General features: G+C 36.8%; 1 protein-coding gene across 3 annotated transcripts in view; it reads left to right on the top strand.

The window, feature by feature from the left end:
• NUDCD1 (NudC domain containing 1) overlaps positions 1-25802 on the top strand; it is a 56854-nt gene that overhangs the window by 8416 nt on the left and 22636 nt on the right. For 2 of the 3 annotated variants that reach the window (XM_070392771.1, XM_070392772.1), the window contains exons 2-5: positions 3984-4138; positions 16979-17164; positions 20798-20978; positions 25572-25754. In XM_070392771.1, the coding sequence (XP_070248872.1) occupies positions 3984-4138; positions 16979-17164; positions 20798-20978; positions 25572-25754 (705 nt within the window). The remainder of the gene's footprint in view (positions 1-3983; positions 4139-16978; positions 17165-20797; positions 20979-25571; positions 25755-25802) is intronic. The other variant, XM_070392773.1, reaches the window with a different exon arrangement.

A 25802-nucleotide genomic window follows, 5' to 3' on the forward strand; every position in this document is an offset into this window, starting at 1 on the left:
CCTCTCTCCCTCTCTCCCTCCCTCCCTCTCTCCCTCCCTTCCCTCCCTTCCCTCCCTTCCTCTCCTTCCTTCTTTTCTTTCTTAGAAAAGGAGAGAGAGACAGCAGACAGACAGACATCAATTTGTTGTCCCCCTTATTTGTGCATTCACTGGTTCATTGCCGTATGTGTCCTGACCATGGATCAAACCCACAATCCCAGTGCATTGTGATGCCACTCCACCCAACTGAGCTACCCCACCAGGGCTGTTTCTAATGTTTTTTTGCAGTCTCTGGGCTGTTTCTTCAGGGCAGGGAGGATAAAAGCTGGTGAAGATTATGGCTTTAGTAAAGGAAGAGGAGAGCCATGTAACCATTGTATATGTTTCACATCTACTTTATTAGAGGAAAATATGGAGAAGAAAGGCAGGTGAATATGTTAATGTGCAGAAACATTATATAAGAGTAGAGGCCCAGTGCATGAATTCGTGCACCAGTGGGGTCTCTCAGCCTGCAGGTTCGGGCCAAAACCGGCTCTCCAATATCCCCTGAGCAGTCCAGGATTGTGAGAGAGTGCAGGCCAGGCTGAGGGACCCCACTGGTGCACAATAGGGGCCAGAGAGGGATGCGGGAGGTTGGCCAGCTGGGGAGGGACTGCGGGAGGGCTCCAGGGTGTGTCTGGCCCATCTAGCTCAGTCCTGATTGGCTGGACTCCAGCAGCAAGCTAACCTACCAGTCGGAGCGTCTGCCCCCTAGTGGTCAGTGCATGTCATAACAACTTGTTGACTGATCGACTGTCTGCTCCCTGGTGGTCAGTGCATGTCATAGTGAGTGGTTGAGTGGCCTTAGCATATCATTAGTATATTACGCTTTGATTGGTTGCATGGCCAGCGGACTCTTAGCATATTAGGCTTTTATTACATAGGAGAGTTTAGTGAGGGCAATGCCCCTAGTTCTAGCCCTACCTTATTCCATAAATCTCGCTTCAGAACTTGTAATACAAACTTGTGCTCTACTTTTTGGCATCTTTATACACAAATAACAAATGAAGTCACTAGGTGAAAAGAAGACTTAACTCATTGGGTACAATTAGAAGATAAGTGGTCTAAGAAGTGACCTTTGTTAGTGTTTTAATATTCTTTGCCTCTGCCTTCCATTAAAAAAAATTCTATGATTACTGGTATATAAGTATTAGATTAAATCATGTTTAACTGGTGTTAAAAGAGTTGTATATTGGCAGTTTCATGAGGTTCAATATAATAGTATATTATAGACAAGCAGTAATTGTAACTGTTGTTAGCACCATTAACAGGGCTCATTTATTTATTTATCAGTGTTTATCAGTGTTTGCCCAGTGCACAATATCTGGCGCATAGCAGTCCTTCAGTAAACCATTTGTGAGTGAAAAGCTACAGATTTTTGAGGTTACGTGTATGTTTTGTAAGGAATTTCGGGAAAGATTAGGAGAGATCCCCTTTGTGTTAGGCCCTAAGTTCTTTTTACTTAGAGAGAAGGATTTTTCAGCAAAGCTCTTTTTATTTCCAATGCAGTTATTATAATGTTAAATAATAAAAACTCACTATACTTGCTTCTTAGTCCTCATGAAAGATGTTCCTCTTTTTCAACCATTTCAAAGATCCCAACCGACATCTGAGACTCCCTGCGCTCCACTCCTTCTCTTAAGGAGGCTTTGTAAAAGGGCTCTGGCAGCCTCACATTCTCCACACTGCTTTTCTCTTTTCAATTGCTCTGCCTCCCCTTTATACTCAGGATGATTAACATGATATTTTTCTTTCTCATGTGGGGCCAGAGGCAGCCTTTTTCTATGCACCAACAGGACAATTATGAAAAAAAATGTGTTTGTCATCACATTGTCTAGTATTACTATTTGGGCCATTATGGTACCACACACATTTTCTGCAGTAACGAGTTTCATCCACACAGTGGTGCTAGAAAACCAAGAATTGTTGTTTGTCCCCCTCCTAATCAGTGGAATAGGTATTTCTAACTGTTCCTTATAAAAGAAACACTTCCTGGAGTTATATAGAAACAACGTCCTCCGTCTCTATCAAAGCCATCATAAAGCTACAGTGATGTCACTTCTAAACTTCAGTTGTCCTTTACCCGATGACTGCAATGGTTTCCTAGTGGATCTTCCTGGGTTTACCCCTGCTTTACTCTGGTATGTTTTCCATATTGTAGTTATAAGTGATCCTTTTACACATTTGAATCTGGACTTTATTCTCCTGCTTAAAAAATCCATAATACAGTGAGTTTATCAACAAATACAAGTAAAGGAAAGGTCTTTCATGATTCAGTTCCTGCCAGGTTCTCTCACTTCATTTGTCCGTAAGCCTTTCCTTGTATAATTCTGTTGCTGTTATTTCAGCCAGTTTGGCTGTCTTTTGGGTCTTTGAACACAAGTTTTCCCTCTTACTTTTGCCTGCTTTTCCTTCTGCCTGTGTTAAGTAGGTGCGTGTATGTGTGTAGGTAGGTAGGTCTACTTCTTAAATTAACTCTACCTTATACTTTGTAGCTTGGCTCAAAGTTTTGAAAGCTCCTGTTAATCTTCCCAAGTAGATTAGCTCCCATTGTTACTTGTTCTCATGGTACCCAGTAATTTTTCTTTTTTAAAAATATTTTTTATTTCAGAGAGGAAGGGAGAGGGAGAGAGAGATAGAAACATAAATGATGAGAGAGAATCACTGATTGGCTGCCTCCTATACATCCCTACTAGGGACCGAGCCCGCAATCAGGCATGTGCCCTGACCGGGAATTGAACCTCCTGGTTCATAGGTTGATGCTCAAACACTGAGCCATGCCAGCCAGGCCCCAGTAATTTTTCTTGAAAACATTTAATCACATATTTACTTATGCAATTATTTGAGTAATATTCATTTCCCCACTCGATCATAAGTGTTAAGAAGATAGATTCTGTACTCTTTACTCATCATTGTATCATTGGTGCCTATTAAAATAGTTGTTGAATAAATGAATGAATGGATATAAGTAAGCCAGGACTCAAAGTAGGTAATAGAATTAGGAACAGGTGAGCATTCTGGAATAAAACTTCCAATTAGCAGATAGTAAGATGAGTTTTATATTAAGGTAAGGTATTGGCTCAGCTTGGTTCACTTACTCATTTCCTGTTAAAGCAGAAAATAGTTCTAGTGCATGGGCAGCCCTGAATGGTAAGGGTTCCTATATATGGAAAGGAGGAGTGAGAGGCAGAAATCACATTTGGCGGATTTAAAATTATGGAAGCAACTAAGAGAGTAGATCTTAAAAGTTCTCTTTAAAAGGAAAAATTCTATGTAAGATGATGGATGTGTGAAATTAAACTTATTGTAGTAATCATTTTGCAATATATACATGTATTAAATCATGATGTTGTACACTTTGAACTTATACAATGTTTTATGCAAATTACATCAGTAAAGCTGGAGAAAAGTAAAATAAAATTATGGAAGCAGCTAATGCTCTAATGGAAAAAGTTCTGTTTTTCAGTAGGAAACTTTATTTTTGTTCCAGTGTTCTGTATTGTTGGGAAAAATGTGGTATAACATTGCAGAAATCACTGTTCACATTTATTTCCATAATTGTGTAATGAAATAATAAAAACACTCTTTCTTAATGTGTGGTAAAAATCAATGAGATATAATACAGGTAAAAGCATTTTTTAAAATATAAAAACACTTTATGAAGTAGACTTAATATTTGCCCAGGAGATAGGAAATCCTTTAACGTTAGAATTTCTCTCTTCTTTTTATTCATAATTACAAGGAAGAGGTGGCCACCATGTTCTAAGTTCTGTAAGGGCAGGGACCATGTCAGTTCTACACACTGTTTACCTCTGCACACAGTTTCTGGTAGGTGCCCAGAATTGTTTTTGAACGAATAGCACAGTGAATTGTCCTGAATGCCTCTTGCCATGTAGGCATTATACAGAAAGGAACAATCTGAGGTGAAACTTTTTATGTGTATGTTTATTTTGTTTATATTTCAGCTGTGGCAGAAGTAAAACTTCGAGATGAACAGTACACACTGGAACACATGCATGCTTTTGGAATGTATAATTACCTTCACTGTGATTCATGGTATCAAGACAGTGTCTACTACATTGATAACCTTGGAAGAATTATGAATTTAACAGTGATGCTGGTAAGGAAAAAAATACATAAGGATTTTCTAATAAATTTGATTCTTTATTTTCACTTTGAATCTATCCAAGGAACTGATGTACACATACCTTTAATATAGAGAATCTTATCATCAGTCTGTAAGGCTCCAGTTTTGTTTTTCTCCTCCTTTGTTCCTATTCCTACACATATTTATTCCCCTCCACTCCTACCAGTGGGTAACTACTTTAATGAGTTTATCAATGTTGATGTACCTGGTTCATTTCTCGTTTCTTCATGTGAGGTGTGTTATCCCCAACTATGATAGGGGATCTATTTTTCCTTTTACCTAATTTCTGCTTTATGTATTTTTAACAGTGTGAATTAGGTGCAAACATTTAGGATTGTTTTGCTTGCTATGGGTTGGTCTTTTTAGGATTATGAAATGTCCTTTATTTCTATGCTCTGGGAATAATTTTATCTTGAAATTTTCTTATATTAATATAGCCATGCTAGCTTTCTTAATAAATATTATTTATCTTTTTTATCCTTTTAATTTCAGTTTGTCAGTGTTCTTATTTTTAAAGTGTATGTCTTGTAAAGAAGATTTACTGAAAGAACATTATTCAGTATGAGAATCTGTCCTTTAATTGGAGGGCTTAGTTAACAGCGGTTCTCAACCTGTGGGTCACGACCCCTTTGGGGGTCGAACGACCCTTTCACAGGGGTCGTCTAAGACCATCCTGCATATCAGATATTTACATTACAATTCATAACAGTAGCAACATTACAGTTATGAAGTAACAACGAAAATAATTTTATGGTTGGGTCACAACATGAGGAACTGTATTTAAAGGGCCAGAAGGTTGAGAACCACTGGTTTAGTACATTTATATTTAATGTAATTACTGATATGGTTGGGTTTATATTACTATCTTTTCAGTTTATTTCATCTATTATTTGTTCTTTTGTGTCTCTGTTCCCACCTTTGTATGGATTAATCTGTCTTCTTTTTTTTAATTAAAATTCCATTTAATTTTCTCTTTTGGCTTTTTATATAAAAAATAAATTATACAAACCTGTTTGTATTACTGTTATTTATTTTATTTTTTTAATTGTTGACAGTATTACAGATGTCCCCCATTTTCTCCCCTTTTGCTCCACTCCACCCCACCCCCCAGGCCTTTACATACTGTTGTCTGTATCCTTGGGTTATGCTTAGTATATGCATATACGTTTTTGGTTAATTTCTTACCATCCCCTTCCCATCCCTCTCCCCTCTATGATCTGTCAGTCTGTTCCATGCATCTATGCTTCTGGACCTATTTTGTTCATCAGTTTATTTTGTTCATTAGATTCCACCTATAAGTGAGATCATATGTCTTTCTCTGACTGGCTTATTTCACTTACCATAATAATCTCCAGGTCCATTCATACTGTTGCAAAGGATAAGGAATCCCTTAGTAATCCATTGGTTATTGTAGAGATTATAATATTTACCTTTAACTTATCATAGTCTGCCTCTAATTAATATTATTCTACTTTAAAACAACATATAAATCTTGAAATAATATTTCTTTTACTTCCTTTACCACCTTTGAGCTATTTTTGTTTTGTTATTTGTTGTAAACTCCACAGTACATTGTTAGGATATTTGGCATAAATAGTCAGTGGTCAGTTAATAGTTTCCTAACTACTTTCTGCTGCGTCTAGCCTTCCCCTACATTGTGTCTACAGCATAATCTAAATTACTTGTCTAATCTTATCACTTCTCACTTATATTCCTTTTCCTTTATAACAAAATCCACACTTTTTGACAAAATCCAAAAATTTTTGACAAAAATTTTTTTCAGCTTGGTGGGTTTCTCTTTATTGATGTGAAAATCTACACTTTTTAATATGTAATTTTAGAATAGGCAATGTGTTCATGTGATTTAAAAAAAAATTTAAAAATACTCAGTAAAGTCTTTCTCACCTCATCTTTTATCTCTTGTTTTCAATACCCATATTCCCTTTGCAACTTTTTAAAAATTAGTTTCTTATCTGTTTTTCTAGACATGGTTTGTTTTTTATGTGTCTGGTTTTTTTTGTGTTTTTTTTTTCATCAAGTATAAGCACAAAGTGGTATATATCCTTTTTTTTTAAAATAGCAAAGTTTATTTTTGTAATTTCTCTACTCCTCCCCTCTTCATATCTTCAGAAGCTCCACGTCTACCTGCCACACACTGCCTCTCCTATCTCTCTAGTTCTTTCTTTATATAAAAGCCTAAGCAACCTTTATGACCAGACAACCGGCCGGGTGATGTGCAGTGACCACCAGGGGGCAGACGCTCAACGCAGGAGCTGCCTCCTGGTGGTCAGTGCACTCCCACAGCTGACCTCCAGCGACCAGCCAACCTCCCGCGGTCTCTCCCCCAGGCCAGCCCGATTAGAACCGGGCGAGATGGCCCCATTTGGCTGGGAGGGAGCCCACCCATGCAGAATTTGTCCACCAGGCCTCTAGTTCTTTATATAATACTAAATGTCAAATTTATGTTGTGTTTTTCAAACCAAAACAAAACAGCTTTTATTGCCCAGCGCATTCGTATTACAGTCTAGTAAAAAGAATTTAACAGAACTTATGGATTCAAGCTAGATTGAATGATCTCAGAGGGTATTAAGCGTATGAGTTAATCCCCATCAATCTCCAAGTGGTCAGGCATGGAAGAGGCAACAATAGGGAACCTCTGAGCTTTCCTTTTCTCCCGCAGGCCAGGCTGAGCCTGCTCCCTTTCTTTCAGGATCCCCCAGTTGCAGTGCTGTAAAAACATTCACCATGGCCTAAAAGAATTGCTCTGGTACAACTTCTGCAAATAATCTGAAATCATGAATCGTAACTATAAGGGTGTGAAGAATTTCTTGGATTTAGAAAAAAATCACTGGGAACATAATCTTCCCATGTCATGTTCAAATTTTCCGTGAGGTCTACCTGAATTTACTCTAAGAAATTCCTCCTCTTCCTAGCATGATTTTTTTCTCTTTTCTTGTCCCCTCGGCATTTGGTTCAGGGACAGAAGCACCTACCTGAATGCAACAGAGGTTCCCATGATAACTAAGCAGAAAGGGGAAGAGAAGCAAGAAACAGAGCGTGGTCTGATTTCTGCTGTCTGCTGGCCGGTTTATTTTAGAACCTGTACAGGTGATCTTGTGCCTATTTTGAAGCCTGTGTACATGGATAAAATATACAAATTATTCTTGGCATATCAAGTTTATAATGCCCTTCTCTCCAACTTTGACTTTCACCACTTTATACAGACTGCACTCTAGTAATACCACACTCTTGCGATTCCTGAGACATGCCCGAAAGCCTGTTGCCTCCAGTCCTTTTCCCAGGTGATTAACTCTTCCTTGGAACATCCTCTGCTTCCCAGTCTTCACTTAAGTCCCAACTAAACATTTCATCTAGGAAGCTCGCCTTGATAAATCTCTTTGCTCCCCCAAGAACATTTAAACTGTTGGCTCCCAGATCTCCATGAACTATATGAATTTGCTCTGGGCCAGGGGTTAGCAAATTGTTTGTGCATAATGCCAGATAATAAATCTTTTAGGGTTTATGGGCCAAACAGTTTTATGTTACAACTGCTCAATTTTGCTGTAGTAGTGTGAAAACATCAGTAGACAGTATGTGTAAATGAATGAATGTGGTTGCATTCCAATAAAACTTTATTTACCAGAACAGACAATAGATCCAATTTGGCTCATGGACTATAATTTGTTGGCTGTTCTTCTAGCCTGTGGCTTTTCTTATATTTGTGTAATTCTAGGACTCAGCAGAAGGGTTGCCAGTGTGTTGTTGAATGGATAACAGCTGTTAAAAGTTTGTTCTTTTTTTCTTTTTTTAAAATTTATTTAATATTTTTATTATCACTTTTTAAAAAATCTTTATTTTTAAAGTATTTACATTGGCTCCCCCCCCCCCCCCCCCATTAACCTCTTCCAGCCCGCTCCCGTCCTCCTCCATCCTCCCCAGGCTCTCACCACCCCATTGTCTGTGTCCAGGCGTCATGCATATATGCATACAAGTTCATTGGTTGACCTCTTCTTGTTCACCCTCCCCTGCCTTCCCTCTGAGGTTCAACAGTCTGTTCATGCTTCTATGACTCTGGGTCTGTTTTTGATCATGGTTTATTTGGTTCATTAGATTCTGCATATGAGTGAGGTCATGTGATACTTATCTTTCTCTGACTGGTTTATTTCTTGCTCGTTGGAGTTGGCTTTGCATTCTTGATTGGAGCTTCCTCTTATTATCTGGGTAATACTGTATATGAGTCTTTGGTTTATTGAGATAAATCATTTTATTGAATGAGAAATATTTATGTTTCTTAAACAAACATTTATTGAATGCTACTATGTCCTTAGTAGGCACATACACTTACAAATTGATAACATGTAACAGTGGAAGTAGGGATAAGATGCAGAAGTAGTATGGAGAAGGAAACGTTTATTAGTGTGCTTGGCTTGGAGAAGTGGGGATAAGGTCATGGTTCAGGGCCAAAATCTTGGTTTTATCAGTTCACCCTCTAATAATCTCAATTTGGGATGCTGATTCCAAATTAAATCACAAGATTTAAGACTGGAAATCTGGGATGAAAGTTTAATGATTGCATTTGAAATACTATAGATAAGCAGTGTGGACTGGTTAGGATATTTTTCTTCTATTAAAAAGTTTCCATAGGAAATTAAATACAGCTGACTCTTGAACAACTTGAGTTTTAGGGGTGCCAACTCCCTTGCAGTTGAAAATCCACATATAACTTTTGACTCCCCCAAAATTTGGTTATCTCTTAGTATCTGCCTGGGGTTGGTTCCAGGAAAAATCCACAGATGCGCAAGTACCTAAAATGGCATAGATCAATGCATACAGTTGGCCTTCCACATTTATAGACTCCAAAGCAGATAAAAAACAATACAGGGATTTATTAAAAAAGATTTGTGTATAAGTGGACCCATGCAGTGCAAATATATGTTGTTCAAGGGTCAAATTGCTGTAGTGTTTTTAAGGTAGCTTATTTGGCATGGAATCAGAGTAAAGACTAAGATAGCTTTGATTCCTCTTACTGACCTATTCTCTAGCTTCTATGGCAGTGGTTCTCAACCTTCCTAATTCCTCGACCCTTTAATACAGTTCCTCATGTTGTGGTGACCCCCAACCATAAAATTATTTTCGTTGCTACTTCATAACTGTAATTTTGCTACTGTTATGAATCATCATGTAAATATCTGATATGCAGGATGTATTTTCATTGTTACAAATTGAACATAATTAAAGCATAGTGATTCATCACAAAAACAATATGTATTTATATATGTGTTTTCCAATGGTCTTAGGTGACCCCTGTGAAAGGGTCATTTGACCCCCAAAGGGGTCTCGACCCACAGGTTGAGAACTGCTGCTCTATAATAACTCTTTTAGTTTCTTATGCATTTTAATGTGTCTTTTAAATTTAGGGGCTTTTATGTTTTTAAGATTCTGTTATATTTTGTTTGTTTAGGAAGACAAATCTAAAATCTCAAAATTCTCTAAGAATATTGACTTTTATAAGCCTAACTCAGCACAAAGTCTGATATATATATGTAAGTATAATATACAAAAATATACATATACATATAATTCACTTGACATTCAAAATCTTTATTGCATGTCTACTTATATATTATGCATTACTGTAGGCATTGGCAATGCTGCAATGTACAAAATAAAGTTCCTTCCAGTTTATTAATTTTCAGTAGAATTTCAAGTGCCTCCTTCCTTCTCCTCCCCGGTTTGAACTTGACATTGAAATAACAACCTCTTTTGGCACATGTTCATACATGTTCAAAGCAGTCTACACCTTTCCAAATATATATAGTGTATATTTAAATTTGTTTAGCATCTTGATAAAATTTAATTTTTTTTTTTAAGTTTCACTAGTAAACAATAAGGAAACCATAATTTAGAATGGGTGACCTCTAAGAAAGTTTCTACAAGTTGTCTTCTTTCCTAGTTCTTAATTGTTTTCATCCTTAAACTTATGCTCATTTTATTAAATTTATTCTTAAGTATTTTATAGTTTATCTGTTAATAGAATATAGTTTTTTCTATTTTCTAAGTGCTTATCCTATATAATAAAAGCCTAATATGCAAATCGACCGACCAAGGGAACGACCAGTCGCTATGACACACACTGACCACCGGGGGGGCAGATGCTCAACACAGGGCCTGCCCCCAGCCCTCAGGCCCCAGTCCAGCCAGGGCAGGTGCCAGCGGAGGCCCCCGATTGCCCTGCCAGTCGCCCAGCAAAGGGAGGTGACTGGCAGTGGCGGTGGGGGTCGGGGCCAGCAAACAGGGGTGCCAGGCTGGCCAAGGCGGGTGCCAGCGGGGGCCTCCCCATCGCCCTGCCAGTCACCCCACAAATTGGCCCTGATCCCCATCCAGGCCTAAGGACCCTACCCAGGCATGAATTTCGTGCACCGGGCCTCTAGTTTGTTTTATTATTATTTTATAATTCAGTCATTTTTATTTTACTTCCATTAAGGTTTTCAGAGTATACAATTATATCATCAACCAAAGGAAATGGTTTTATCTCTTCTTTCCAATGTTTATGAAAATGGAAATACCCCCATATCGTTTCATTTTTATCTTATTGCTCTACTAGATAGAACCTCAAGACAATGCAGACTAATAATGGGGAATGCAAGTATCCCTGTTTAGCTCTTTTTTTTAATTGTAGTAGATTTTAAATTCATGTAGGAAAATGCTGTTGGTTTTGATAAAAACCTTCCATTGTTTTAAGGTTGTTTCCTTCACTTTCTATTTCATATGTTTTATTAAGAATGGTTGCTGAATTTTATCACATGCCTTTCAGCACTCACCTATTAATATTGTATGTTTTCCATGATTTATCAATGCAGTGATTTATAATAAAATTGTTAAATTCCTTACTTTCCTAGAAACCCTTTTTGGTAAGAGTATATTATTTTTTTGATACATTGTTAGATTTCTATTTGTTGACATTTTACTTAGAATATTTGTATTTACTTCACAAGTTATAGTAGTTTTTATTTTATTATTATTATTTTTAATCTATTAGATTTTTTTTAACCCTCACCTGAGGATGTTTATTGATTTTAGAAAGAGGAAGGAAAGAGAGAAAAGGGAGAGGGAAGAGGGGAGAGGGAGACACACACATTGATCCGTTGCCTCCTGTAAGTACTGTACCCTGACCAGGAATCAACCCATGACCATTTTGGTGTGTGGAACAGTGCTCTAACCAACTGAGCCACCCGGCCAGGGCTCAGTTAGATTTTGATTAAAGTTTTGCTGGCTTCCTTAAATGGAGAGTTTTTTGGCACTAGAAAAATTTAAAACTGAAAAGATCTGTTTTTTTGTATTTTATGTATCCTGTTGTCCTTTCCAATGGTAGTTCTTTAATCACATACCCAATTTGTTTTATGGTTATTGGTTTATTCATGCTGTGTGTTTCTTGGGTAATTTTGTAATTTTGTTTTGTTTTGCTAGGGAAATCATCCATTTCCTCTTAAGCTTTCAAATTTGTTCCTGTAAAGTTGCATGCATATGATGCTCTTAAAATTTTTTTTTTTCCTCTTTGTTTTTCCATAACCAAACTTTAGAAGGTATTATTACTATTTGATGTTTCAAGAACTATGTTTGGGGTTGTTTTAGTCTTTTTTCTGTTTAATTTAGTTTCGTCTTTGTTTTTTAAATTGTATTACACATCTAGAATCACTGGAAGCAACTGATTAAAAAAAAAGCTAACGTTGGATTAACTGTTCCCAAAGATCCTGATTCAGTATGTCAGGGTTGGTCATGGCCTGGGAATCTGCATTTTATATGGCTCCTCAGATGGTTTTGCCTTATTTCAGGGACCAGGTTTTGAAAAACGTGCACTTGCGGTGGTACAGAATAATGCCACACTTGTTTCTTCTTATTTTTCTGATGAGCAAAAAAATCCCTATTTTCTCTTTGAAGTTCTGTGTGGGGGGCAGGTGGAGACTATTAACCACTCTCTACACATTGCGTGTTTAATAGCAGAAAACAGTTGTTCTAATCATTTTATTGTCTGGTTTTCATGGGGAGTTTTTTTGTTTTTTTATTTTTGTTTTTTTAAGTCAAAGTCACACATGCTCCAGCCCCAGAGAGGCTCTTTTCCTGTGCCTGGTGTACAAAGGACCACCTTGTTAAGTCTAGGCAAAACATCATTGTGGTTACAGTGAAGGCTTGTGGGGCTTATGAAATTCAACCATTATTTGGACTTTAGATTTTGTTAGGAGCCAGCAGGTGGCAGCATTTCAACACAGATTTATAGAGGCATAATACTTCTAAGTCAGTTTAATTTGTGGGTTTACAATTTTAGAGAAATGTCAATTGGGAGGAAGAATACTTAGGAAGTAGAAAATGCTATAGGGAATCAAAAAAAGTATGTTTAAAATTTAGTTTTTATTTCGTTTTATTATGGTATTATGGCTTATTTTAATCTCATCATTTTCTTATTATTTAGGAAATTAATTCTGTCATAATGTTGTTTTCCCTTTACCTGAAAAACTAGTTTCTGCCAATTAGAAGAGTGTCATTTTGTCGTGCATCTTTAAATTGTACTTAACGATTCAGGCAAAGTTACTGGATTCTTTTTGTAAGCATGCATTTGTGAGGCTGTGCCTTGGAGTGACAGGTCACAACAATTTGTTAGTCCAGCTCAAATGTGTGCCAGTATGTTCCTCTCTAGATCTGAATCTCAGCCTATTTTCTATGGATGAGTTTATTAATATGGAGCCATTAATTTTCCTAGTTAAAGAAAAAAATTAAAGGAGTAAGTTCTTGGTACCGTCTGCTTATGTTATAGAGCAACATTACTTAGTCGAACAGCAATTAATTAGAAATACCTTTTCTTAAAGCCTCAGCACAAAAAAAGGAGAGGAAGATTTTTTTCAAGTAAAGTTAAAAATTATTTGTGATGAAAGCCTTTCTCCAGAAAAAGATCACTTCCTTTTAAAAGGGCAAAATTTTAAATGTCAGTGTCTAATAATACTAGTAAATGGTACTCTTATTTAATTCTGCTTGACCATTTTTTTAAACTTGAGTAACCCTTTCTATAAATGTTAGAAAAATGTTTTGTTAGTTTAAAGCTTGTCTCCATGTAAATGAAATTAAGAGGCCCCTAAACTATTTATATAACATCAATACTTATTTACTATTTATTTATAGTCATTTATATACAATGTGTAGACATTATAATTTTTGTTATGTTTTATTGACTCAGAAATCTAATAAAAATACTGAATAATATATTAACATGAAGCCCTAACTGATTTGGCTCAGTGGATAGAGCGTTGGCCTGCAGACTGAAGGGTCCCAGGTTCAATTCCAGTCAAGGGCACATACCCAGGTTGCGGGCTTGTCCCCAGTATGGGCCGTGCAGGAGGCAGCCTATCAATTATTCTTCTCTCATCATTGATGATTCTATCTCTCCCTCTTCCTTCCTCTCTGAAATCAGTAAAAATATATTTTTAAAAATATATTAACGTGAAGAGAAACTGAATATAGTAGTTGTATTCATAGTGGGATTTTGGGGGGTGGAATATTCTGTAAATTGCAGTGAGGTCTGAGGTATCATTTGTTTAGAAAAACTTGGGAAGTGGTTCATTTCAAGAAAGTGTGGAATACAGGAAAGAACATTAGCCATTTTTTGAAATTTGCACTGTCATTTTCTGGGAGACCCAGGTGTTATACCCAGAGTTCGGGGTCCCCAAGAATCAACCACCAGGGAGCCTCTTCCGATGCAATAAACAAAGAGTCTTTATTCAAACCCGGGTCGCAGCGGCGAGACGAGAGAGAGAGAGAGAGAGAGAGAGAGAGAGAGAGAGAGAGAGAGAGAGAGAGAGAGATAGAGATAGATCGATCCCCAGGAGAACAAAGGTTATATAGGGCTAGTCATTTGGGTGGGCTTAGGTAAGTGACGTCGGTTACAGAGACTGGTCACTTTGGTCAGGGTCTTTCAGCAGGGTCTTACAGCACGTGGTCAGGAAGTGACCAACACATTCTAAGGTTTGAGCCATCCCTCACTACGTCCTGATTGGTCAACAGCGACGCATAGGGAACATTTTATGGTATAGCCTTGTTAGGACCTTAGCTGCGTTCCTTGAGCTTCATTGGTCCACTCAGGCGGTGGTTGGGGGAGTTAGGATATTTCTGGTATTCCTGTGGTCACTCCCCTGGGGGGGGGGGGGGGGGGGAATCAAGCTGAAGACCCAGCTCTACAAGTATGGGGATAGTCAGTTCTGCTTTGTTCTTTCACCGGGCATGTTATTTAATCTTTGGAAACAGAGCTCTTTATCTTCTTAAAATGGGGGGATAATAATTTCAACTTCGTCGGGTTTTGTTAACAATTAAATAAGATGGTAAAAAGTCGGAGCACTTATTTAATACAATGCTTTTCCATGATAGCCATTCCCTGTTTTATTTATCAATGGGATTTTAATTCTTTTGCAATTCACCTGTGAAATGTTTCCTCCGAATGATTTCAGTAGCCTTGAACATAGTTACATTACCATTTTTTGTTTAGAAGAAGAAAAAGATCAGGTGGGACCAGGACATTATAGATGCCAATTACATTAAGTGTTATTGTGAGAACACTTTGTAAAAGTGTCAGTGGAGGTTATTAAAAAATAATTTAATACTATAACTTAAGATTTATTAATATATTTATTAATATGTTTATTAATAAATATTAATACTTTATTAATATATTTATTAATATATTATAGGAGGAATTTTTGTGTACAGTCCATTTAAAAATTGCAATGTACCCTTTCAGAAATAGATTTTAAAAATCAGGAATATTCATGTTGCTTTCACTTAAACTATCATTTAAGAGAGAGTCTGTGTGTTTTCTCTTGTATTTTAATTTAATTTGGCTTCACAAATGCGTATTTGACTATCTTAATCATTCTGTTGAATATTGCACTAATTTATCTGTTAGACTTCTAGAAATCTCAGTCGTGTGTAACCTTGTATTTAAAAGAAAATGACTTAAAATGACCTTAATAATTAGGTAAGAAATGAAGAATAGTGACTTAACTTTAGCCCTCCCTCCTTCCTAATAAGGACTCATTAGGTGAGATGCCGAGAAGGGTGTGTGTGGAGATCACTAGAAAACCTTACTTTGAAAAAACTGTTTTGAACAAGAAGTCTCATTCTATTTTATTAATATCTTTAAATTATGTCTATTACACTTAAATTGCTCAGGGAAATAAAGTCAAGCAGTTAATTGAAGCAAAAAGGAAACTTTCCCCTAACCCCCATTTTCCCCTACCACTAGTCTCAATCCAATCTTATTTTTCTTTCAAATGGTAAACATTATTAACATGCTAGCACATGTCTGTCTACACCTTACCTAGTGCTGTCAAATCAAAACATTTGTTTATTTCAACATATTTTACTGTACTCATTCTGCATCTCTTTTTTCAGTCATTATCTCGGAGATCTTTTTATGTCCGTATGTGACTACTTAACACTTATTTGGATTTATTACTTTTTGCCTCAAAGGAGAATGCACACCCAGGGGAACAGGAGAGTCTCAGTAAAAGGGTGTTAGAAAGGACTTATTATAAGATTGGGCTTGTATTAGGTGACCTGAGGGGAGGATTTGGTCATTCTAAAAACTTTATGCCACTGTGTTTGTTATTGAAGCATTTAATTCACTGTTATGTAAATCACTGAAATATGAGTACAAAAAGAAGGAAAGGTGCTGTTTCAAAGAAAATTAAATTGTATGCTTTAGAAACAATGGCTAATTAAAGAACTTGAGGTTAGTAAGGATATTTAATATAGTTTATTTAAATCTTATATACACTATCTAAACAGTTCTAGGAGCTGGGAACGAAATGAATCTAGGAGTATGTTTGTCCTGTTGAAAAACTGTTCACTGTAAAATAAAACAACAACCCAAAATTATTGAGTACAGTGTATGAGAGGAAGTTTATTTTCTGAATTGTAGGCCTTTTTATATATTTTTTTGTAAAACATTTTAATGATGCAATCCATCTAACATGACATCATCTAAATTATGAGGACATGGACGTAATAAAAATGTGTTGACAAAAGCCTAAGTTAATAGTCTAAATGTGATGTTTTCATACCACAGGCTGATGTCTGTGTTAGGAATTTAGAACATGATGGGGTATTTCTAATTAAAAATGCTGATCATTAACTCTAAACTTAAGAATAAAGACTAGATTACTGCTTTATGTTAGTTATCTACATATTTCTGTGAAACAACTTTCTTTAATGATTTATCATGATCATGTCATTAGGTAGATGTAAGTATTGAATAACTATGCTGTACGCCTATAATATAATTTTGTATGTTAACTATATTTTAATTTAAAAAACCTTAGTGGCTTGAAACACCAAGCATTTGTCGTCTCACTGAAATTAGCGAGGGGCTTAGCTGGTTCTGTCTCAAAGTTTCTCGTGGAATTGTAGTTAAGGATGACGTCTGCCAGGACTGCAGTGATCCGAAGGCTTGATGAGGGTTGAAGGATACACTCCCAAGGTGACTCATTCATAGGATGCTTATTGTCAAGAGCTCTCAATTCTTCCCAGGGTGGGCCGACCACGTGCTGTTCGAGAGAGAGCAAGGAGATGCAAAGTCTTTTTGACCTAGTTGGAGAAGTCACATAACCATCATTCCTGCCGTATTTTATTAGAAATAAGTCAGTAGTACTCCAAGGGAGGGCAGTTAGATGCCTTCCCTTGAGGAGAGGAACACTGCAGATATTAGTTCTGTGTGTATATGGACCAAGGAGAGAGGGAGGGGTTCATTTATACTATTGGTCTTCTTTTTAGGACACTGCCTTAGGAAAACCACTAGAGGTATTTCGACTTCCTACAGATTTGACAGCGTACGACAATCGCCTTTGTGCATCTATCCATTTCACATCTTCTACCTGGGTCACCTTGTCAGATGGAACTGGAAGATTATATCTCATTGCAACAGGCGAACGTGGAAATAGTGCTTCTGAAAAATGGGAGGTGAGGTGTGTTTTTTGTTCTTTTATGCAAAAGCTGGGAAGAATATATAAATGGAAATATCTTAGTGATTTTGAAATAACACTTTTTAGGGATAGTTTGTATGTGACTTCTTGGTTTTTATTATATACTAGAGGCCCGGTGCACGAATTCATGCACAGATGGGGTCTCTCGGCCTGGCCGGCAATTGAGGCCAATCAGGGGGCCCAGCCGGCTGGGGGGGAGGGACCGGGGGAAGTTGGCCTGCCGGCCCCCCACTGGGGCCCGGTGGGAGGGACCGCAGGAGGTTGGCCAGTTAGGGGGAAGGGGCCCCAGGATGTTGGCTGTGGGAGCATACTAACCACCAGGGGGCAGCCCCTGCATTGAGTGTCTGCCCCCTGGTGGTCAGTGCTTATCATAGCTACTGGTTGACTGGTCGTTCGGTTGTTTGTTCCTAAAGGTCACTTAGGTTTTTATATATATAGACTAAAAGCCCAGCGTGCGAAATCACGTGGCCCCTCCCACCTGTGCGCGCCTTGCTGTGTTCACAGCCCCACGCGCCCGCGCCAGTCTTTGGTCGTTACGGCGTTAGGGCCACAGGCCTTTTATAATATAGAAATTTTGAATATCTTTTTAATTAAATTATAAAATGTATGTCCTTTACAAAACTGATATGTTAACCATTCCCTGTTTTAATCTGGGGTCAATGCAGTTGTCAAAAATTGCATATTTTTTTTTCAGCAAATATTTATTGAGTGTTTTATAGATGTAAAGCAGTACACTAAACATTGACATTGCCTTCTTCTGAAGAAGAGTTGGCCAAAAAATTACATTAGCATATCTTTTCTCCTGTGCTCATGTTATATTTGCTGATATGTTTATGGGCCTAGCATGTTTCCATTGCACCACTCTGCTAGCTGTCTAGTATGTTTACCAGAGTATTTCCCACTTAGAAATATACATTACAACATAAATATAGGAATGTGACAATCTCTAAGATGCCATTTTAACTTCAGTTTTCTTAACACAGTGTAACTGATTTAAATCTGAGGAGCAGGTAGTATAAGGAATTAATTTCTCTAGAGCCACAGTTTTTGAAAGTGGAAAATATTGACACTGAGTTATACTAAAAAGAGTATTGTGATATTGCAACTGTCTGAATTTCAACAGGTGGCCTTTTGTTGTGGGTAGAAAAAGAGATATGTACTTCATATATTTACATTTTATAAAATATTTTATGAGACGAACAGATGCTTATCAAGGCTTTAATTATTTGAGAAAAATCAAGAAGGTTTTAAAACAAAATGGTTTACTTTTCTTACTAAGTTATACTAAATGGTATAATGCCAAATTGTATTATGTTTAAAAAAAACTAAACAAAACACACAATATATGACTAGAACAATAATATCCTGTTTGCCAGATTGCCTTTGCAGTCAGAGTTTCAAATATTCATTGGACATTGTGACATTTTCTGCTGTGGCCTCCTGTAATAGCTTTTTATTTATTTATTTATTTTTTTAACAGAGGCAATGTGGTATTATAACACAATTACCTGAAATAGTTGGAAGGAGTTTTGAGAAGGATGGGGAGGAAACATATGAATGAGAATTTATCTGGAATAAAGCTGTATTGATTCTGTTGACTTTGAGCAGGAAGAGAAATGCCTTCAGCTTAAAATAACACTGCATGTTCAGCTAGAAAGGAAATTCATATGGGTTTATAATTCATTTGTTTTCTGCTGTATATATATACCCCTTGGCACATATTTGGCCTTCAAAAATATTTTTTTAATCAATAAAAAATTTGAATCTACTTCCTCTTCAATGTACATTGCTGTAACAAGATGTTTTAGGTCATAGTTTTGACTGGGGATTGGGAGGAGTAGTAAAGAGATGGGACTTGGGCATTACCTGAGTGGGAGGGATACTATGGAATACCGGTTATTTTAAGGGAAACAACTTGGGAGAGTTTTAGGACTTTGGGAGATTTGGTGTAACAGAGCGGAAGCTAAAGGTGGGAGTGGTTGGTGTTGTAGTAGAGCTGATGGTGATGACTGAAGTGTAGAAAGAAATAAGACAGGAACACTGCCTGCTTTCCAGACATGTTGCCTCTAATATTACAGGGTGCTATATATCAACAATATCACAGTTGAATTGCTGGGCTTGTTCAGAAGATTGGAAACTTCAGTCTGACAATATTTAAAAGTCCAGACATCTACCCCTCTGGTGTCATTCCAATCCCTTTCCTGCATATGAGGAAGAGGAGGAAAGAATAAGCTAGCTACCTGTACCTGGCAAAACTTACTATTTTTTCTTTTTCTTTAATATGTTTTTATTGTTTTTTTTTTTTTTTTTTTTTTTTGCGAGAGAGGGAGTTAGTGCAACATCAAAGAGAGAAACAGCTATAGGCTGCCTCACACACGCCCCCTACTGGGGATCAAGCCCACAGCCCAGGCATGTGGGAATGGAACAGGTGACCTATCCATGTGTGGGAAGACACTTAAGCAACTGAGACACACTGGCCAGGGCAAATTTACTATTTTTTCTTCGCTTCTGTCTCTCCTGTTCCCCCAAACAAAACCAAAATCTAATCAACCAACAAAAATCCTGTCTTTATCCTTTCTGTTTTGAGTATTTGAGTTTGTTGTTGTTGTTTTTCTGCTTATGGAAGACTTATAGAATGGATACCAAAGTCTCCTATTTGAATAATATGGACATAGTTGCTCAATAGGGAAATTGATATTAAAGCACACTTTTCTTTGTAAGGCATTCAAGTAGAAGCAGACGTGAGGGCATTCCAGATACAGGTTTAAAAAATAAAAAAGGAGCTGATTTTTGTTTCTTAGGTATTTTTTCAACTACTTTTTTCATTTATTTGAAAATTTGTTTAGAAATCAGTCTTTAAGACCTTTTTAGTATTTACTCTAATAAAAATATAGTCTTTTAGATTTAGTATAAAAAAGAATTTGATAAGATTTTGCATCTTCATATGAGGCTTAGATTTCTTTTTTATAAGCAAATTTAGTATTACATATTAAATATGGTTGAATTATACCTTTTAAATGTAATTGGTTCTTTTGTTTTTGAGAAGTAAGAAAGTTTTAATGATTTGTTTTCCAATGCCTTTGACTTTTTGTAAACTTTCAGAAAACACAGACAAACCAAAAATAAAAATAGGAAAAAAAGTACATATGCACATATACATGCATGCCTCGTATCCAGACACTAAGAGAAAGAAAGCAGAAATAAATCAATATGAGATAGCGGAAGAGATGGAGGAATAATAGTGTTAACCTGCTCAAGTCTTCTCTTTTTGTACAGAGCACTGTTTTCACTTGATAATTCATTTCTGGGAGATTACGTTTAGTTCTTTCTCCTTTAGATGCTGCTTGTATGACCTGTTGTTTTGTTTTTAAGCCAAGAGTGCTGATCCGTTTTCTCTGTTAAACAAAACAAATATATTTTACAATTTCTTCAAGGAATCCTATTTAAAGTTGCAACCTTTATTTAAAGGCTTTTTAAGATTTTGTGTTCCTTGTAATAAATAGTATCGAGATTAATTGTTGGATTGTCAGAATTCTATGTATTCCCTCTGCTATCTGCATTCATGTAATATATACACTTTTGTATGTGTCACCTTTCTTTTCTTTTCTAGATTATGTTTAATGAAGAGCTAGGGGATCCTTTTATCATAATTCACAGTATCTCATTGCTGAAAGCTGAAGAACATTCAGTAGCTACCCTGCTTCTTCGAATAGAGAAAGAAGAATTGGACATGAAAGGAAGTGGTTTCTTTGTTTCTTTGGAGTGGGTCACGATCAGTAGGAAAAATAAAGGTAAAACATAACATACTCTGACTCTCCATACTGGTTGCCGTAATTTAGTAAGTTTCAAGCGCAAAGCTGTTCCTATAAATGCTGTTTGTGTTTTCTTCGGTATTGGGTTATGATTCTAGTATGTGCCATCCAGTGGAATGAATATCTATAGATAGTTTCTCCTTATAAAAAAATAATAAAGTGCTTCCCCAGTCAATTATGCTTTTTTTATATAAAAGGAGACGTTGTTACATAATTTTTGAAGAATTTAAAGTGTATATTTTTAATATATACAAGAATATATGTGTACATGTACACATATACACATGTGCAAAAATTTATATTTACAGAGTGAGACAAAAGTAGGTTTATGGTTCATATGGGAAAATAATACAATAATTAATAAATAATACAAGAATAAACTTTCATGTATTCATAACTGTAAACCTACTTTTGCCTCACTCTGAATATAAAACTAAATGTAAATTAATTCTAAATCACAGTATAATTGAAATATAAATTAAATATAGCTGCCTATATGGAATTGAGTATCTTTAGTTATGAAATCACAACTATGATTTCTTTTCTATAAAATTGAATGTTGCCATTTGTTTCTACCCTCAGGAAAACTCTTACTTTTTCTCATCCAAAGCGCTTTCATGTGTAGGAAAGTCCTCACTTTCAATCTGTTTAACTGTCTGTCACACTTCTAACTTGGACATTAAAAAGTACTTTTTCTTTTATTAATTAGAATTCCTTTGATGTTGTGGCCTTGCTTTTTGCCAGTGTTTCACTCTTACTCACCAAGTGATTTTTACTGTAGTTTGGCGCTAAGGGGGCTTGTTTCCATGACTCTGTTATTTTTCTCAGTAGCTTTTATTAACCTACTTATTTAACTTATCAGTTTTAAATTATCATTAAACTGATCTCTGCAGAAAAAGATTTCTTACCATAGCTGCTAGTTTCCAATCTGATAAAGATTATTAGCATTTTTTTCTGAGAAAGCTTTTTTATTTTAAAACTAGAGGCCCGATGCATGAAAATTCATGCACTGGAGGGGTGTCCCTCAGCCTGGCCTGCTCATAGTCCGGGAGTCCTCAGGGGCGGGAGGCGACCCAGCCATCAGGGGAAGTCGATGCCCCATCATGCCTCTGCTGCTGCCACTGGCGGCAGCGCAAGCCTTGACCGGCCCTGGATACCTGAGCTTCGGGCGGCCCTGGGCAGTTGGGCAGCCACCATCCAAGGCTTGCCTGCGCCTTGGGCGTCGGCTGGGCAGCCGCCATCTGAGGCTTATCTGCACCTCAGGCTGGCCCTAGGCTGCTGGGCAGCCAACATCCGAGGCTTGCCTGTACCTAGGGCATTGGCTGGGCAGCTGCCATCTGAGGCTTGCCTGTGCCTTGGGCCGGCCCCGGGCAGCTGGGGGGCTGAGGGCAGGTCTGGCCACACTGTGCGCCTGCCGCCCCCGGCTGGGCTGAAAGGACTGTGGGACTCCAGCAGGGCTAAGGGGACTGGGCGCTGACATCTTGTGGTTATGGGTGCCGCCATCTTTGTGATGGTCAATTTGCATATTCTGTCTTTATTAAGTAGGATGAACTACATGTATATATGAATATATATGTGCATATATGTACATGGGCATGTGTGTGTGTATCTATAGTAATAAAAGTGTAATATGCTAAGTGGACTGGACATCCTACCGGACAATCTTCTGGACGCAGCTGGGGCTGCAAGGGAAGCCCAGGTCCTGGGTGCCAGAGGGAAACCGGTGCCAGCACCCGGGGGAAGGAAGGCCTACTCTTGCACGAATTTCGTGCATCGGGCCTCTAGTATATATATAATCAGAATAGTTTATAAGTAAACTAAATACATTTACTAGATTTTTTTTGATAAGTATTTGATATAATTTGTTTTTCTACCCCCCAGTGTTGTAGTTTCATCTCTGGAGGAGCACAGTGTCTTAAAACTTTAGATTAGGTGTTGGAAAATGTTTTCTATAAATGGCTAGAATTCAGTGGTTCTCAACCTTCCTAATGCCATGACCCTTTAATACAGTTCCTGATGTTGTGGTGACTCCCAACCATAAAATTATTTTCGTTGCTACTTCATAACTGTAATTTTGCTACTGTTGTGAATCGTAATGTAAATATCTGATATGCAGGATGTATTTTCAGGGGTCGCGACCCACAGGTTGAGAGCCCCTGGGCTAGATGGTAACCATATGATGTGTGTCACATGGTGCAAAAGCAGCCAGACAATACATGAATGAGTGTAGTTGTATTCCAATAATACTTTATTTATGGGTATTGACATTTGGATTTTATGTGATTTTTACATGTACTTAAATAGTATTCTCTTGATTTTTTTTAATCATTTAAAAATAGAAAATTTATTCTTTGAAAATATTTGTTGTGGAAATATAGGCTGTGCAAATCCCTGCTTTAGATAATAAAAGCTTTATTTTTTAATTAAGTTGCTTAACATTCTACTGGAGAAATCCTCATGCATGTCCCTTTTTTTCTTTAAGACACTTGGTTCTATGACAACTTCAGCTCAGTCCACAGGAATTTTTATCAGAATGCCTCAGAGCACATGGCTCAATCTCTGTCACCTCTTTTCCCTTCGTCTTTTTTTCATGCCTCAACTAGATAGATATATTTAGACTTACCTTTCTTTTTTTTCTCCCCAAAACTAGTTTTAATTATTGTTATGATAGAAACATTCTTTCTGTGGTTTACTTTATCTTTTTGTTGTTGTTGTTATTTCTCACCGAAGGATATTTTCTCCATTGATTTTTAAAGAGAGTGGAAGTGAGGAGGACAGGCAGAAACATTGATGTCCCTACACATCGATTGGTTGCCTCCCACATGCCGGAGATCGAGGCTGCAACCGATGTACCTGCCCTTGACTAGAATCGAACCTGGGACCCTTTAGTCCGCAGGACGATGCTCCAACCACTGAGCCAAACTGGCTAGGGCAGTAGTTGGCAAACTGGCCCCTTGAGTGTGGCTCTTCCACAAAATACCACGTGCAGGCGCGCACATACGGTGCGATTGAAACTTCGTGGCCCATGCCAGGGGGCCAAAGAGCCGCATGTGGCTCGCGAGGCGTGGTTTGCCGACCACTGGGCTAGGGCTACTTTAATTTTCTTTTATAATGTCGCATTCCTTTGTTCCTCCTATTGCTAATGTAATTGTGCTAGTTTTCACTTTATTTTTAAGTGAATATAACAGAACAGTGTTTTTCTAAGCTGTGTGAGTGGAACATTTAAGGAATTATATTTTGTGTTCAAGTTGGTTTTAAAATTGGGCATACTGTATCCCCATTACACATTAAGCATATTAAAGTTTCTAAACATTTTGAGTAAAAAAGAAAATTTAATTTTAATCTAGACTTTCCCTACTTATTTAACCATGGATTTCACTTACCTATTATTTTCTGTCCTATATATGGTAAGATATACAGTGTCTAACTTTGAGTCTTTAAAGGCATATAGGCTCTTTGCCCTGCATGTACCTGTGTAGAAAAAATAAGAGTTTTTAATTCATGAAATGAAATGAAAAGTTTATTCTTAAATATGCATGCAATAAATGTGTGAATGTAGATGAAGGTTTAGAGCAAAAACAATAATTGATATTTTAGAATAGATTCTATTATGTATAACTCAGATGACACTGAGTTACAATTTTGACTGTTCAGTCTGAAGCTTACAAGTAGAACCCACTTTAATAGAGTAACAGTATAAGTAAAGTTATAGACTCAACTAAAATGTTTGGGTTCTTTTAAAAGCAAAAATAACCTATTTTCATAGGAGAATAAATTTAGTTAATTTACCAGACACTTTAGAATACATTATTTATATCTTAAAAATTCTAAGTACAATTTTTTATGTTTGATTATTATAGGCATATAAATATATATATCTGGGTGTACATAAAAATCATTTCTACCTTAAACATATTTTATTTTAATAAAACCCTTATCTGTAGGTAGAATGGACAGAAAAATAGTCCACACCACACTTTTTCCCTTATCCTCAACTTGTGGCTCTTTTCAGAAGATGCCTATCATACACTTGCTAGGAAAGTAGACAGGCTGTAGTCAAGGAAAAGGTGGATCCTTCAGAGGATTTTTAGATAATAAAAGTTTTGGGTATTTTGGGTTAGTCAGTCACTTTCATGATCTGGAGCACTGCTGTCTTATAGAAATTTCTGCAAGAAGGACGTGTTTTATACATGTGCCGTTCAGTGTGATAGCGGCTATCCTGTGTGGCAGTTGAGCACTTGAAATTAGGCTAGTATGATTAAAGAAATGAATTTCCCATTTTACTTAATTAAATGGCCACTTGTGATCAGTAGCTACCACTTTGGATAGCACAATCTAGAACAATTTTTATTAAATCCAATATATTAAATTTGGGATTTATTTACAGAATATTAGGTGGTCAATATTTTTTATCCTTTTTATCTATAAAGACACTAAATAGAATGCCTTTTAACAGTACATTTAAAATATTTAGTTTGAATTGAAATTAATATATACATATTTTCAAAATATTTTTATAATATAGTTTTTTATTTGTAATTTTTGTTCAGAAAATACATAATATTCTTTCAGATAATAAAAAATATGAAATTATTAAGCGTGATATTCTCCGTGGAAAGTCAGTGCCCCATTATGCTGCGATTGAGCCTGATGGGAATGGTCTAATGATCGTCTCCTACAAGTCCTTCACATTCGTTCCAGTTGGTCAAGATGTTGAAGAAAAGAAGGATGAAGACATGTCAGATAAAATCAAAGGTAATTTTACTTTTCATCTTCATACAGTTCATGTGTATTTATATGTAT

Source organism: Myotis yumanensis, unplaced genomic scaffold, assembly GCF_028538775.1.
Source record: "Myotis yumanensis isolate MYYU_CA2020_CCGP unplaced genomic scaffold, mMyoYum1.0.hap1 SCAF_15, whole genome shotgun sequence".
In the NCBI taxonomy this organism is placed as follows: Eukaryota; Metazoa; Chordata; class Mammalia; order Chiroptera; family Vespertilionidae; genus Myotis; species Myotis yumanensis.